At 44.8% G+C, this 15,595-nt stretch overlaps 2 protein-coding genes across 3 annotated transcripts in view; one reads left to right on the top strand and one right to left on the bottom strand.

The window, feature by feature from the left end:
* LOC128404818 (uncharacterized) overlaps nt 1-699 on the top strand; it is a 41,702-nt gene extending 41,003 nt beyond the window's left edge. Inside the window, exon 20 of the mRNA XM_053370771.1 lies at nt 544-699. Coding sequence (XP_053226746.1) covers nt 544-657 — 114 coding nt within the window. The 3' untranslated portion in view covers nt 658-699. The remainder of the gene's footprint in view (nt 1-543) is intronic.
* A 3,492-nt stretch (nt 700-4,191) lies between these two features.
* The window catches only part of TMEM39A (transmembrane protein 39A), a 28,044-nt gene continuing 16,640 nt past the window's right edge, over nt 4,192-15,595 (bottom strand). The window contains exons 3-9 of one of the 2 annotated variants that reach the window (XM_053370718.1): nt 13,747-13,969; nt 12,629-12,712; nt 9,837-9,991; nt 8,954-9,302; nt 7,266-7,453; nt 5,632-5,761; nt 4,192-4,599 (exon numbers count right to left, since the gene is read on the bottom strand). In XM_053370718.1, coding sequence (XP_053226693.1) covers nt 4,366-4,599; nt 5,632-5,761; nt 7,266-7,453; nt 8,954-9,302; nt 9,837-9,991; nt 12,629-12,712; nt 13,747-13,969 — 1,363 coding nt within the window. In that variant the 3' untranslated portion in view covers nt 4,192-4,365. The remainder of the gene's footprint in view (nt 4,600-5,631; nt 5,762-7,265; nt 7,454-8,953; nt 9,303-9,836; nt 9,992-12,628; nt 12,713-13,746; nt 13,970-15,595) is intronic. The other variant, XM_053370719.1, reaches the window with a different exon arrangement.

The following is a 15,595-nucleotide window of genomic DNA, read 5'->3' on the forward strand; positions in this document are numbered from 1 at the left end:
CGCGCGCACAAATGTGCATTGGGGTGTGTATGCCAAACTGGGTCTTTGACCCAGGTGAAATAAAGTCTAGTTTTGCCCCATGCCAACCAGATGCCTAAGTTTCACCAAGTCCCCTCTCGCTATTCCCATCAGCTGGGATTCAAGTCAACCAGCCTCGGATGACCAAGGTAAACACTAGCCCTCACGGCTCGTAGCAAGTGGGGAACTGACTTTGCAGGAAGCTCCCTCTGTGGTATTCGTAATGTCTAGCTGAGCCTCCTTCAAACAGATAAGGGGCAGGCTTCTAAAATGTCAATACCGTAAAACACTGAAGAAGTTGTGCTGGTTCTTTTCCCAACTTCACATCCCAGTTCTCTTACAGCTAGCAAGTCCCCTTTCCCTTAACTGAGATACCTTCAGGCCCTTTCAGTTGGTCTACTTAGAGCACAAATGACCTTGATGGAAGTGCTGCCCCCTCTTTTAATGGTGTATTCTAGTAACTACTTTGAAGTATTCTTCCTCAGAGCGTATCCCTGTCATTGTACTCTTCTCTTTCTCACACAGATCATGGCGAAGTGGTGGGATGAAGCACTACTGTTCCGGATTGGCCTGAAGCTGGAGCAATTTCATGGCATAACAGCAAAACCAGCCATTTATTACGACATTCTTGGGCAATAGGGCCAGCTGTCTCGAACCAATACAAAGTAAAACTTTTTTTTTTTAAGCGTTTGGAAGTTTTGGGTGGCACTTTTTTCTGTGCAGAACAGGCACTTTTTCTGTGCATAAAAATCTTTGTTATTCATGGAATATGAAGTAATAACTTAATTGTTTGGGTTTGGGTTGAGGTTTTAGATCTTTAGATCTACACCCATGCTACTTTGGGACTGGCCAGATTTAGGGTACCTGATCCTGAGCCAATGAATGCTCCATGGCTTAAATTACATGCAGCAGAGGCCAGCAGAAATAGGCACTCTGAACTAATAACCCTCCAAATCAAATAGACTAAAAGCCTAACTGAAAATATATCGGGGAGAATGACCATGGTTACAAAGTTCATTTTGCCTCTTTGTTTTTTAGAGGTAGAAAGGTTAATACAGAGTATTTGAACCACAGATACAGAGGAATGATGGGCCTTGGGCTTTTGCAAAAAAAACTGCCCATCCCCTCAAAATGAAACAGCATAGATAAGGTCATAGCTCATTACCTTAATATTGATCTGTTGCCATGATTATGGGGGCATGAAAAAGGGCTTGTTCCCATATAGGTTCTCTTACAAATGCAGTCAAAATGGTTAAGGCTAGGCGGTTGCTAAGATCTTTGCGCTGATGGAGACAGGATCGTTTTCTCAGGATTCAGACTAAGAGGGCTGTGCTGGGGCATACACCCATTCACAAAATTTGGCAGGCGTACAAAACCGTTATACAGAAGGCAAACTGGTGAGGAACCAAAGAATAAATATCTATATCTATATATCTATATATAAACATAGCTGCCATCTCCACCCAGGATTTGATGAACCAGGCTGGATGAGGGGGATAATCTGTTTGGTGCTGCATGCAATGGTTCAGGCAACTCCCCACATCTTCTCTCCCCCTACCTACCCAGTAGGCGGCCATGGGAGGAATAGACTGCTCTTGCCAGACGTCTGAACTGATGAATTGTGGGGAGCTTTCCTCACCACTCCATGAAAATAGGTTGTGGTCTGCAAGTGGTCCTGTTAGGGCGTGTTGAATTTTGCAACTTTCAGATTCCAAAAATGAGGGGCTCTAAAAAGTTGTAACATAAACTGGGAATTCAAAAGATATTGTGGTTAAATAAATATAATTTAGTTTTCCTTGGTAAGGAAAGATGGTGTAAAATTGCGTAAGAAACATTAAAATGATTACTAAGTACTTGCAGTTATTTTATTTCTAATTACGTGACATTTTCGGAAAGTAAAATTGTTTGGTTTTCTGAAAGCAGTTTATGTGCTGCTTCATCTAATGCAGACTTGTAAATGTGGTCCAATCACAAAAGTAATAGATTTGAATTTCTAACACCCAGAAAGGTATTTTTAAGACTGAAGAAATTTGCAAAAATTGAGTTTTACCCCCCCCCCTAAAATGGCATGCCCTACTGTTCCTAGGTTATAGTTAATCGCAGTAATCCTGAGATCAGGCCAAATTGAGGCTCTGTACTTGGCCTTGTACGCTTCCTTCTGGCTACTCCTGCAGCCAAGCTGGTGCCAAACGTATTGCTCTGCTTTCCTTTGGACCCCATCAGTGAAGATGAGAGCAGTGTCTTATTCTCTGGCCAGCCCAGGATCTCCATACGCAGTGCCCAGGCTTGCATCCCAGGCAGATCACTTCAGTGGTTTAATTTCACCCCCAGAGGTGCACTCATTGTTTCTTGGGACAGATGTGTGCCAGTAACGTTTCACTTGGTCACTGGTTCACAGATACAAAATGGAGAGTACTTGTTTATCTGACTAAATCTGTGGCACTCAGTCCAAAATAAAATGTTTTATCAAAGTCTCCCTCAAGCCAACTCCTCCTGTACAGTACTTCCTCCCTTTTGAATAGAGTGAGCACACTTGGTACTAAAAGGTAAAGGGACCCCTGACCATTAGGTCCAGTCGTGGCCGACTCTGGGGTTGCGGCGCTCATCTCGCTTTATTGGCCGAGGGAGCCAGACATTTGGCCAGCAAGACTAAACCACTTCTGGCGAACCAGAGCAGCGCACGGAAACGCCGTTTACCTTCCCGCCAGAGCAGTACTTATTTATCTACTTGCACTTTGACGTGCTTTCGAACTGCTAGGTTGGCAGGAGCAGGGACTGAGCAACGGGAGCTCACCCGGTCGCGGCGATTCGAACCACCAACCTTCTGATCGGCAAGTCCTAGGCTCTGTGGTTTAACCCACAGCGCCACCCGCATCCCACTTGGTACTACAGCAGTGTAAAATCAAGGTGTGTAGACATCAAATCACAAAATGAATGGGAGAAGACTGGGCCGAGCTGTACCCAATTCCTGAGAGCTCAGAGCAGGTAAACCAAGTTTAGCTACTTGAGCTTGGCACAGAATATGTTGGGCATGCAAACATACATTCTGCTGCACCTCTATCACCCAACAGCCACACGTTTGAGGAATTGGGTGCAGCAGAGAGATGTCATTTTCTGATCACGTCAACCCTTCCTGGTTCCGCTCTGGTAGAATTCAAAGTATATTTTAAAAACAAGTTTTTACTTGCCTCTTTGGTCGTGCAGTAGTTTTGAGCTAAAGACAGCAGCACCGTAATGTGACCAAACTTCACCCCCCCAAAATGCAGGGGTACATTCCTTGTTGGTTGGTTGGTTGGTTGCTTCCTTCCTTCTTTCTTTTCATTAATAATTTTTATTAAATTTTCAAATTTTACATTTCAAATTAAACATCTGAAATCAAACCTGGTCCTATTAGATTCAGTGTGGTTAAAATGAAATTGGCGCAGGCTGGGACTAGCAGTACCAAGGGAGAGGGCCAAGCTTAGTGCCCACACCCATCCTGATCCTTAGTTTCTCACATGTAGTTGTCATTCATTCATTCATTCCCGTGGATGAAGTAACATACTGGACTTGTCAGTTCTGTTAGGGTGAGGCCTAGCCTGCAAGGGCCTTAGCCACCAACCTCTTAACTCCCCGGCGGTCTACAGTGGGTGGAATTTGTGTCTACATCTCAGTGCATTCTACCTTGCTGGTTATATTGGAAATATATACCTTACTGCTTGCCTTTAGCTATATATAGGCAAGCTGTGGAAGCAGCAGTAAAAAGCAATTGTGTGGCAGAGGTGGGGGATGCTGCAGTTCTTGTCCCTTCTATTCACCTGGTATTGAACCCTCTCCACCTGCTGCTTTCCTGATCCCATGAACTGCACATGTGGTTTCAGATTAGGGCAGGTGCAGAGTACAAAAAATCCACCTTGCCTTCCTGACAAGAAGATGCGGAATACTTTTCATTCTGCTGTTTTGAGGTAGTCCACAAGTCTAGGCTTCTAGCGGTCTCATTCTCAGAGTCAGGTTTTTGGGTAGGCAAAACCGCCAGCTGCATGCTTCAGCTGAGCTGCAAGAACAGAAGTGTTAAGAGGGAAGATGGGGACGGGACCCTAAGCTTGTGCATGCAAAGTAGATGGAGTGACCACACATACAATGCTCTTGCTTCATAGATGTATGTTGATAATACAGTATATACACAATGATTGCTTTATATAAAATAACACCTTGTTTATATAGCGACATTTAATTGCCACTTGGCCCTTCCTTAACCCACAAAAAAAACCAGCAGTATACAAAATATAAAATATTTTTTAAATATTTATAAACAGTTGCAAGGAAAAAATAGAACTGTATGAAAATATCCTTCCCTTCTTCAGGTGATTAATGGGCTTTTAATCCGTAGCTGTTCAGAGGATACGAGTATGCCCTGCCCAACACTATACGGTCCCGCAGGAGTTTAAATAAGACATAGTAATTGCAGAAGAGGATCAGGGCCATGGAAAGGGTATGGTTCCACTTCTCTGACCGCAACAGGGAGTAGAGCTGATAGCAGACCACGCTGCCTTCAATGAGAATCAGCAGGTTGAGAAGCCGTAATGGACGGTGAAAGAGGAACTGTAGGGCGGGAAAAAAACAGTGCATAAAGGGTCAGAAAGCAGACCGTTTTATGAAAGCCGAATTCTGGAGGGCAGGGGAAAAGAAATAGAGACCCAACAACTGCATCTGAAGCCCCAGGGCTGTAGCCACTAAGAACATTGCTGTGGTTCTGTTATTTGAACCACTGGATCAGATTCAACTACTCAGTTCTGCTAGAGGAAGCCGTGCAAGGGCTTGTGCTAGTGTAACAGGGCTTCCCCCCACCATGCGCCTATCCCAAACCTTCTCTAGAGGCAAGGAGATCATTCTGTCGGGCAAGCAGTAATGCTTGTGTTGATGGAAGAGTCTCCTCAGTATACCTGAAGGAGCGTCTCCAAGCCCATTGTTCAGCCCGGACACTGAGGCCTGTTGTGGTGCCCGCCCCGTGGAACACTCTCCCATCAGATGTCAAGGAAATAAACAACTATCTGACTTTTAGAAGACATCTGAAGGCAACCCTGTTTAGGGAAGTTTTTAATGTTTGATGTTTTATTGTGTTATTAATATTCTGTTGGGAGCTGCCCAGAGTGGCAGGGGAAACCCAGCCAGATGGGCGGGGTATAAATAATAAAATATTATGATTACTCCCCCTCCTCCTCAGCTTAGCGCTACACTGAAATCCACCCCGTTATATGGCTAATACAGGGTTTCCCAGTCTTGGGTCTCCGGCTGTTTTTGGACTACAAAAACTTACTCAGGGGTTATATTCCCAGGTACTGCTATATATGTGAAATTGTGCATAGTGGGGAACGCCATCTTAAAAAGCCAAACTCCACCAAAAACCCACAATCATCCTCCCAACTTCACCACAATCCCTCCCTCCAACAGGCCTCAAAGACTCATGGGATTGCAGTTGCAAAGGCTCCTGGGATTGTCAGCTGCTTTCCCACTATTTGGGGGCCATTTTTGCCCATTCTGCAGGTTACATCCATTTATTTATTTGCAGGCGTCAGAAAAATTGGGCTTAAATGTGGTGGTGGGGCGTATGAATTCTTACGTTATAATACTTACGGTACTTACATAAAAGCGGGCATGGGACACATCTGAAGGCACTGCTACGTTATAAGGCCCGACTGCTTTGTATAGGCATCGACTATGTCGCACTAGCACTCCCTGTGGCCATATTGTGCTCTCAGACCAGCTGTGGAGTATGACAAAGGGACTCTGTGAGCATCAGAAAGCCAACCCAGAGTAATTTCACGATTCAAAATGTTATATATACACTTGGTAATATATACACCCCAAATTCGTGTTGATTTGTTTAGGCATTTATATACACATATTTTCAAGCAGTAGACACTGAAATAACAGCAAGAGGTTTCAACCAAGTTGTAAATTCTGAATTAGATTGGTCACATACATAAAATATGAGGTTTCAACTCTGTTTTGGAAAGTGGAATCTTTCACTGGTAGCCATAAAATACACAAAACAAAGATACATTGAGTTATGTAATAAAGCTGACAATCTTCTTGTACGTAGGTTAAAAATATATGCAACTGAAAAGAAGAATACCTCAGGTATATATTGAAGAACAAAAGGAAAGAAACCCCGAGAGTAAAATCATAAATAGCTTTGCATATACCCTCCAAAATATTTTGGACTACAACTTTGAACCTACAGCCAATTGTACAATTAGATGTGAATTTGAATAAGTAAAAACCAATTTCATAGGAATCCTAATTCTCTTCTTTATTTTTGCTCTGGAGGTGTACAGATGAAATTATGTAAAACTAGACACTAAAAGCTGAAATAAACAAGTGGACTTTTTTGGAAAGATTAGCAATGAAGTAAGCTGACTTGATGAGAAGGCCTGCTTTAGTACCACTAATGTGCACATGGCAGAAACTGCCCTGTATTAACTGCAAGAACCCTATCCTGTCCAATTTCAAATTTGGAGCTGGGAGAGGGAAGCAAGGGATTTATCCCCAGCCACAGTGTGAGGTCAAGAATCACAGTCTAATCCTTACCTAAGCCTGTCTACTCAGAGATAAGTCCGACTGAGTTCAATCCGATATACTTTCAATTAAGCATGCACATGCTTGCAGTTACCTTGCAGTAAGCCCAACTAAACACAACAGGACTTGCTTCAGAATAGAAATGTACTGAAAGAGAGAAGTAGGGTCCTGGGTGCTCACAATTTTTGGTTTGGTTTGTGGACCCATTTTTATCCATACCTGGGCAGTGCCCCAAGTATGTAGAATCCACTGTTTTATTTGTGGGTGACTCACTTTGTTGCCTAAAGGGCAGGCACTAGATCACCTAAATTCAAATGAGACGAAATGATGATTTGAAAACTTGTGATTTGTCTGTTAAGTGATTTAAGCTAGGAAGAATGATGTTACACTAGTTCTCTGCGCCCTCTTCCTACAATTCTCACTGGATGAGAAGACAAAAAACAAAACAAAACGCCCACCCTGCCAGTTACCACAATAAATTATGCAAAGAGTCTCAGGTAAGCCTATCAAAAACAGATCTCAATAACAGGAACTGCAAGTATGGCGCACAACAAAATCATTGAAGAATACTGACACAGACAATGTAGTCTTGGGTCCAACCAAAGAAAGGTACAAAATTAGGATACCTTCAGCTGCCCTATTTACTTTCCCTTGACCCCTGTCAACAAATGCTTTGAGGTCACACTCACATGTGCTGGGGGGCATTGCTGTATGAACCATGTTCCAGCTTCTGCCACTTGCCCAGGTGGGCAGCTGATCTGTGTAGCAAGTCACAATACTTGGGAGGAAGCAGCTGGGTGGTGAGCATGACAAAGGCGTTGATCCACACCATGATGAGGTGTTCACAGGACCAGCGCATGTCATAGTACTGTGTGCTCTGCAAGAAACCAAAGAGGGTGTTAATGCCAACGCCCCAGAGATCTAAAGAGTGGGAAGGCGGTGCCCCACAGCCATAGATTTAAGTAGCTAACTAGGAACTGCAAGGCCAGCAAAGGACTCCTTGAGATCCTCCTTTCTCCTTGGCATACATTACATGAAATTTTTGCACAGCCAATGTATATGCCACTATGGAATATGTGCACATCCATGGTCACTGGCATGGAAGTAAAACAAGCCCGAGAACGCTTCTTGGGTACAGAGAGAAACTGGATTGGGTGTGGAAGGTCCAAATCTGCCCATTAGACACCAGTCTGATAAGAGCACCAGTGATCTATCTGGACAGCTTTCTGAGGTCTCTGGTAAATCAGCCTGGATATCACAGCTGCCCCTATTCTCTAACCATATTAATTCAAATCCTGCAATGGCTCCCGGTGGAGTACAGGATCAGGTTTAAGGTGCTGGTTTTAACCTTTAAAGCCCTATGCGGCCTAGGACCCTCATACCTACGGGATCGCCTCTCCACGGAGGACCTTACGGTCTTCAAACAAAAACATCTTGGAGGTCCTGGGCCACAGGGAGGTTAGGCTGGCCTGAACCAGAGCCAGGGCTTTTTCGGCTGTGGCCCCGATCTGGTGGAACGCTCTGTCACAAGAGACTAGGGCCCTGTGGGACTTGACATCTTTCTGCAGGGCCTGCAAGACAGAGCTGTTCCACCAGACCTTTGGCCAAGGCACAGTCTGACCCCCTCCTTTGGTAATCCTCACAGAACTCTAGCCCAATGGTTAGCATTTGATTTTGAATTGATTTTAGAACGCTGTGCTACTTTTATTGTTGTTAGCCACTCTGAGCCTGGCTTCAGCTGGGGAGGGCAGAATATAAATAAAATTTTATTATTATTATTACTAGTAGTAGTAGTAGTAGTATGAACACCGAAGGCACTGCCAAATCATGAAGTGAGCTGGGCATCAAATGCCTGCTAACAGTACCAAAATACAGTGGTACCTTGGTACTCAAATGGCTTGGGTCCCGAACAAATTGGCTCCTGAATGCCACAAACCCTGAAGTAAGTGTTCTGGTTTGCAAACGTTTTTTTGGAAGCTGAACGTCCGGCACGGCTTCTGCTTGAGTGCAGGAAGCTCCAGCAGCCATTCAGAAGCAGCACCTTACCTTGTTTTCGAACGGTTTTGGGATTAAGTTCGAGAACCAAGGTACCACTGTATACTTGTTACAGTTGTCTGGGAATGAGGACGGGGCTAATAGATGCGATGAAAAATGAGTGGACGAACCACAGCGGCACTACATGTATGGCAACAGCTATCTGCCGATTGGGAGTGATTCTCCAGAATCAAGCCACATTCTGCCATCCAGGCTGCCAGAGGGGAGACAGAGAAAGGGAAATTTAACCAGAAACCCACTGTGTTAACAATCCACAGACAAGATTTAGAAGGTGGTGGCAGCAGCAGCAGCAATAGCAATGAAGGAGCAGGGCAACAGCTACCTTCACAAAGCACAGTGGCAGGAATGCCACATAATAGGCACTGAAGAGGGAGTTGAATAGAACCTCCTTGATTCTGCGGTTGAAGTCTGCTTTCAGGCATTCCACCTCGTTGCGAATGAGGTCTGGAGACAAGGGGCAGCTGTGTGTGGGGATGGGCACGGGGTTGTTGAACTGTTCTTTCAGGGACTCTCTCAGGAGAGAGAGGAAGTCTTTGGGCTTGACGAGGCTGCCAACCCCCGTGGCACCAGAATCTACCAGCTGGTCCTGCACCAAATAGTCACAGTCTGTGGGAAGAGGCTGTGTTCTGCTGTCTTGGTGGAAGCAGCACAGTGGGACATAGACACCAAACCTGCAGGGAAGGGAAAGGCGAGGGTGAGATTACAGCCTGTGGTATATTAGACATTCCAACCATGAACATCTGAAAGAAGCTTTCTGAGCAAGAGGCTTGCATTTCCTGCACCCAGGTTATTCGCTCATGTGCTACTTTTGTGGCATGCCTCAACTCCCAGGGCTAAGCAGTGAGGCCATAGGTAAAGGAGCACAATCATTGTGTTGGCACTATCTCTTCAATTGCTGCCATTCTTCTCCCCTTTCCTACCCACCTTTAAAATCTACTCTTCCTCATTGGCTCATATATTGCATTAAGTCGATGGACCAGATGTCTCTTGACCTTTATAATGATTCTAGCAGGGAAAAGATGTTGAGAGAGGCATCATTTTCCTCCTACCCATTTCCCCTGAAAGACCTATTCAACTGGCGGCTTTTAACCCTGTCGATTCTCTGCCAATCTTGTGTGGATCAACAGGGCTTCTCTTTGTCATGTCTTGTACTTTTGGACCCTTTCCTATTTATTACATTCAGGATACAAGAGAATGATACTCACGGGTAGCCAAGAAAGAGGAGATTCAGAACAGAATGGCTACGGAAAAGGTTAACTAGTGTCCAGCAGAGCACCCATCCACACATAGTGAGCAGCACCAGGCGTGCCAAAATCAGTGCCGTGTAGTGAATCACTGATGTAGTTCCCACCTGAGAGGCCTGCAAATTCAAACACCAAGAACCATCAGCCCTACATTTTCTCTTCCTATATGCCACAATACATTCCAAGAAACAGCCTGATCTACCATCCCCACACGGTATAGCATGGCTCTCAAAGCCAAAAGGAAACCATTTTTATTTTTATTTTATTTCTTTGCTAGACTTAACAAAATAGTAATGAATGCTTAAAATGTAGTTTTTTGGGGGAGAGTACAGAAAGCAAGTAATTATATCCTCCTTAATACTGCAGGTGTTTGTGAGGGTAAAATATTAGCTTAGTGTTCTCTCTGACAGTAGCGAGACAGGGGGAAAATGGCATTACAGTCGTACCTTGGAAGTTGAACAGAATCCGTTCTGGAAGTCCATTCAGACTTCCAAAATGTTCAGAAACCAAAGTGTGGTTTCCGATTGGCTGCAGGAAGCTCCTGCAGCCAATTGGAAGTCGCTGAAGCCCCAGATGTTCACCTTCCAAAAATAGTTCGCAGACTGGAACAGTCACTTCTGGGTTTGCGGTGTTTGGGAGCAAAACATTCGAGAACTAAGCTGTTCGGAAACCAAGGTACAACTGTACTGTTAAGATACAGAACCAATCAAAACAAAATCTACCACAAGGGGTGAGTGCTACCCCACTATAGTGCCTTCAGTAAATAATAAACCTTGTTTTCTCATTGTTTGTTTAATCAGCCAATTTGGTTGATGCAGTGGACTACAGCTCCTGTTATATCTGACCATTAGCCATGCTGGGGGATGATGGGAGCTCAAAATATCTGGAGGACACAAGGCTGGCTATGCCTGTTTTGAATGGGTGTGTGCATGTGTCAAACACTGGATTTCTGAGGACCATGCTTGGGGATCCATCTAAGACCAGACCCAACCATCTCCAAAGTGTGGGGCTAACCAAACGCAGATCAAGTGAGCCAACCACTTCCCTTTTCCAAACGTCTATGGTAACAAGGCTCTAGATCAGGGATAGCGAACGTTCTACTCTCCAAATGGACCATTGACTCCAATGGTCAGGGATGATGGGAGTTGCACAACAGCATCAAGCTGGCTATCCCTGCTCAAGTTGGTGTCATGAACACGTGCAGCGGCATTCAAGATCAGAGGAATCATGGAAAGAGTTATTTCCATGTCCTGGGACATTGGGACCCAAATTCAAGGTGTTGGTACTAACATAAGGTCCTATAAAGCTCAGGACCAGATTACTTTAGAGACTGCCTTATCCCTTATTTACCTAGTAGATCCCTCAGGTCTGCAAGCTCTAAAGATCTCAGAAGCCTGCTCCACAGTAATACATAATAGGGCTTTCAGGGTGGCTGCTCCTGTTCTGTGGAAAGATACACACTACAGTGGTACCTCGGTTTTCAAACGTAATCCATTCTGGAAGACCGTTCGAGTTCTGAAACATTCGAAAACAGAAAACTCAATAGCCGACAGCTAGGTTTTAGGATCTTGCACTCCGCGGAAGCCGTGTGGCATGTTTGACTTCCGAGGCGTGTTTGAAAACTGAAACATTTACTTCCAGGTTTATGGCGTTCGAAAACCAAAATGTTTGTCAACGGAGATGTTCAAAAACTGAGGTATCACTGTATCTGCACTTTCTCAAAACAACTGAAGACATTTTTGTTCCAACACAGGGTTTCCAAGCTGGACAAATGTGTCTTTGCCCTAAGTGTCTATTTTGCATTGTTTTAGTTTTGTTGTGTTTTTGTTTCTTAACCTTTCTCATACTTTCCAGAGGCCTTAGAGGTTGCTGCACATGCAGCATCTAGAGCTATCTGAGATCCTTGTAGCAAAGTAAGTTTTGGAAACAGAAAATGCAGTATCAGAGGTCTAGGAACCACTATTTTATGCCCAATCAATAACAGTCCAAACTCTGTTCAACCCAAAAATCTTATATAAAGTCATCAGAAGCTTGGACTTGGAATGTCATGCACATTTAAAAAAGACCTATGAACAATTGACTTTCAAACTGGCACTCGAGAGATATCTCACCAATGAATCCCACCCTGTTTGCTCATCTGTTAATCTCGCAATTTCTCCCTTGGTTAATACTTTTAAGATGCAACCTCTACTGACACTGTCAATCTTGCTTGAAACGAAGTGCTGTTCACTTAATCTATGCCTGATGGATTGCAATAGGTTCCTATTGGAACTTCAATGACTCTACCACTAGGGCAAATCATTCCCAACAAATCCTCCCTCAGTTCCTTTTCTTTTCACCTGACGTGGCAGCTGTTAACATCAATAAATGGCAGCACTTCACCAAGGTGAGTGAACATGTTGGCCAGGGGTCAGCAAACTTTTTCAGCAGGGGGCTGGTCCACTGTCCCTTAAACCTTGTGGGGCCAGACTATATTTTGAAAAAAAAAAAACGAACGAATTCCTATGCCCCACAAATAACCCAAAGATGCATTTTAAATAAAAGGACACATTCTACTCATGTAAAAACATGCTGATTCCTGGACCGTCCGCAGGCCGGATTTAGAAGGCAATTGGGCCGCATCCAGCCCCTGGACCTTAGTTTGCCTACCCATGATGTAGGTTTTCATGTGTGGCAAATAAAAAGACAAGCATCATACTGAGCTCATTCTAAACCTCCAATTTCTTTGGGAGAGTTAACTGTGACAACATTACCTCAGAGATGAGGGCCCATACCAGCCTCCGCGCCAGCATCACTGTGATAAATGCTGCCAGATGGTAATCAATGAGGTGAAAGTTCTAAAGGAGAAAAGAACAGCGTATTCACCAGGGTGAAGGAGAGGCCAGAAAGGCAGGAGCTGCTGAGATGACATAGCAGAAGCATGGAAATTCCTATAAGGGAGAACCAGGACACACTGTGAACCATTCCAAGTCTGCCAGATAAAGAGGGAAGAGAAGGGGACAGATTAAGCACATAGAAGCAGCTTGGGAAGGCTACCGTATTTACAACTGCCACTTAGAAAGGAAAACCTAGGAGCAGACATTCTGTAGTTACCTGTGAATTTCTGGGGGTTTTTTTGAGGGAAGGAAGGCAGTAAGCATAGGGGGAAAGGCCCCACTTTTCTGGGGTTGTGAAGCCAGCCTTTGGAATCTGGAGGAAGGGACTCTCCCATCAATCTCCAGACACTACAGTGACACGCTCTCTCTCTCTCTCTCTCTCTCTCTCTCTCTCTCTCTCTCTCTCAAACATTAAGTGAAGAGAAAAATGACCAAACACACAAAACTGCACTGGCAACAGCCTCACTCCCTTGAAGGAAAACAGGAGGTGGGGGAAGGGGCTGTAAGTGGGAAAATGACCAGATCAGGATGAGTCACAAAGCAAGGAGGGAGGGGCAGAGTGGGAACCTTTTAGAACTCCATTAGCCCAACAGATAGTAACCCAATAAAGAGAGCACGTAGAGGGAAGACCTGGCTGCCCTCGTTCCCTTGATAAAAGCAGGAATTCACAGGCAAGTCCAGAAGATTCATTGCTCCCCTTAAGGGAGGAAGGCAGCTAGTTTAAGGAATGTTGAGAGACAGTACACCCCAGGGCAGGAACCCCAGGGCCAAAACCTCCAAAATGCCCTTCCTTCCCACTCCCCCAAGTGTAGAGCTGCCTTGAGAAGTCGTAACCCAAAGGCTGCCTTTGAGGGAGAAAAGGGGTGCATTTCATAATGTCTGGGAAAAAGAAAGGATGGCAGACTTGGTGATGTCAGCTGAGCTACAGAGACACCATGATTAAAATTCCCTAAGCAAACCGCAAGAAGGGCATGTGGCCAGCAACGTGGACTCACCAGTGATGTACAGGAGGCAGGGTGGTTGTATGGGTACCACCACACGGTCTTATAGATATTAATATACTGAATAAAGAGGGCCACCAGCAGGTAGATGAAAAAGAAGAACTCAAACAGAAGGTTCCCGTCTACAGGCAGCTCAGGGATTCGGCAGTGTCGCACAGGCTCAGGGGTGATCAAGGCTGTAATTGGAGGAGCAGAGAGGCTGATAGCACTACCATTCCTGAAAAAGAGAGAAACAACACGTCACTAACTCTTGCCAGTGTTCCTGGGATATCTCACCCTATTGTGGGTTAAATGCTTAGCATTCAGAGTATTTAAATCAGTGCTGGGGGAAACCTCTGCCTGCAATTTTGGCCAAGCGACACCCACATGCTCTAGCCATGGCTCCTGTAGGGTCTACCTTTCCTTTGCAAGAACAGGCAAATCAAGCTATTGTTGCCGCCTGCAAAATGCTACCTTGGTTATTGCTGCTTGCAAATACAGTGCACTTTGCAAGCACCGTCAATCAACTGACCTTCAGTGATGCAAGTGCCACCATGATCTCCAGCGGTTCCAAAGTCCTGAAAGGTTTGCTCACTCCTGGCAAAGCTAACACTAGGGGGGATGGGGAAAGAAAGGATCTGGTGTGCTGGCCGGATCCAGTTTCCCACACCAGGTTTAAATTGTTCAATGTTAACTACCTCAAGAGATCCTTACAATTCTTTAACATAGGTCAATATGTTCATCCCCATATTGCAGATATGGGGCATATTTGTCTAAGGTCAACTAATAAGAAAATCACAGAAGAAAGGTCCGAACTGGGCACTTCTTGATATGCAGCTTAACCACTGTACTACACTGAACAGTCCTTAACACAAAAAAGCAAAGTACTGCACACAGCACTCTCAGTGATTCAGAACAAGTTATTTCTCTCTCTCGCCACACAGCCTCTGGTAGTACAGTGGTGCCTCGCAAGACGAAAATAATCCGTTCCGCGAGTCTCTTCGTCTAGCGGTTTTTTCGTCTTGCGAAGCAACCCTATTAGCGGCTTAGCGCCATTAGCAGCTTAGCGGCTATTAAAGGCTTAGCGGCTTAGCGGCTAAAAGGCTATTAGCGGCTTAGAAAAAGGAGGGGAAAACGAAAAAAAATCGCAAGACTCGCAAGACGTTTTTGTCTTGCAAAGCAAGCCCATAGGGAAAATCGTCTTGCGAAGCAACTCAAAAACGGAAAACCCTTTCGTCTAGCGGGTTTTTCGTCTTGCGAGGCATTCGTCTTGCGGGGCACCACTGTATGGGCTGTGACATGAATGACAAGTAGCACCTGACCACAGGCAAGCGCGATGCATGCCTTTGTCAAGAATTTGACACTTTTTAGCCTAGTATGGTGGGATGGAAACACACATGTCACATATGTCCTGTGTCCTTCCACGGACACCCCTTGTTTCGCCACTTCTGCAGAAGCCAATGCCAGAAAAAATGGAGCTCAGACCACCAAGCAGAGATACCAGATTTTCCCCAGCCTAATCCTGTTCCAGCTTTGTCTGTTGTACCAAGAATAAGATAATGTAACCAAGCAACCCCCTGACATTAGATGCCTAGCAGTGCATTCCAATCCTCTGGCTTCCTTATCTTAGCTTTCTCAACCTTCAAAACTTCTATGATATGCAATGTTTATTAATAAGCAATGCTCAAGTCAAGGCCACAATTTGAAGGAACAACTGGAAATTAAAATCCAACTAGCTGGAAAAGACACCCCATGACCCAGTGAATATCCAAATCTGAGCGCCAACTCTTTGAATGCTCAGAAGAACAAAAAACAACTGGTTTTTTTGTGACACTTAAAGATGCTTGGATGAAAACACTTGTAT

The sequence above is a fragment of the Podarcis raffonei genome, chromosome 17 (assembly GCF_027172205.1).
Source record: "Podarcis raffonei isolate rPodRaf1 chromosome 17, rPodRaf1.pri, whole genome shotgun sequence".
Lineage (NCBI taxonomy): Eukaryota > Metazoa > Chordata > Lepidosauria > Squamata > Lacertidae > Podarcis > Podarcis raffonei.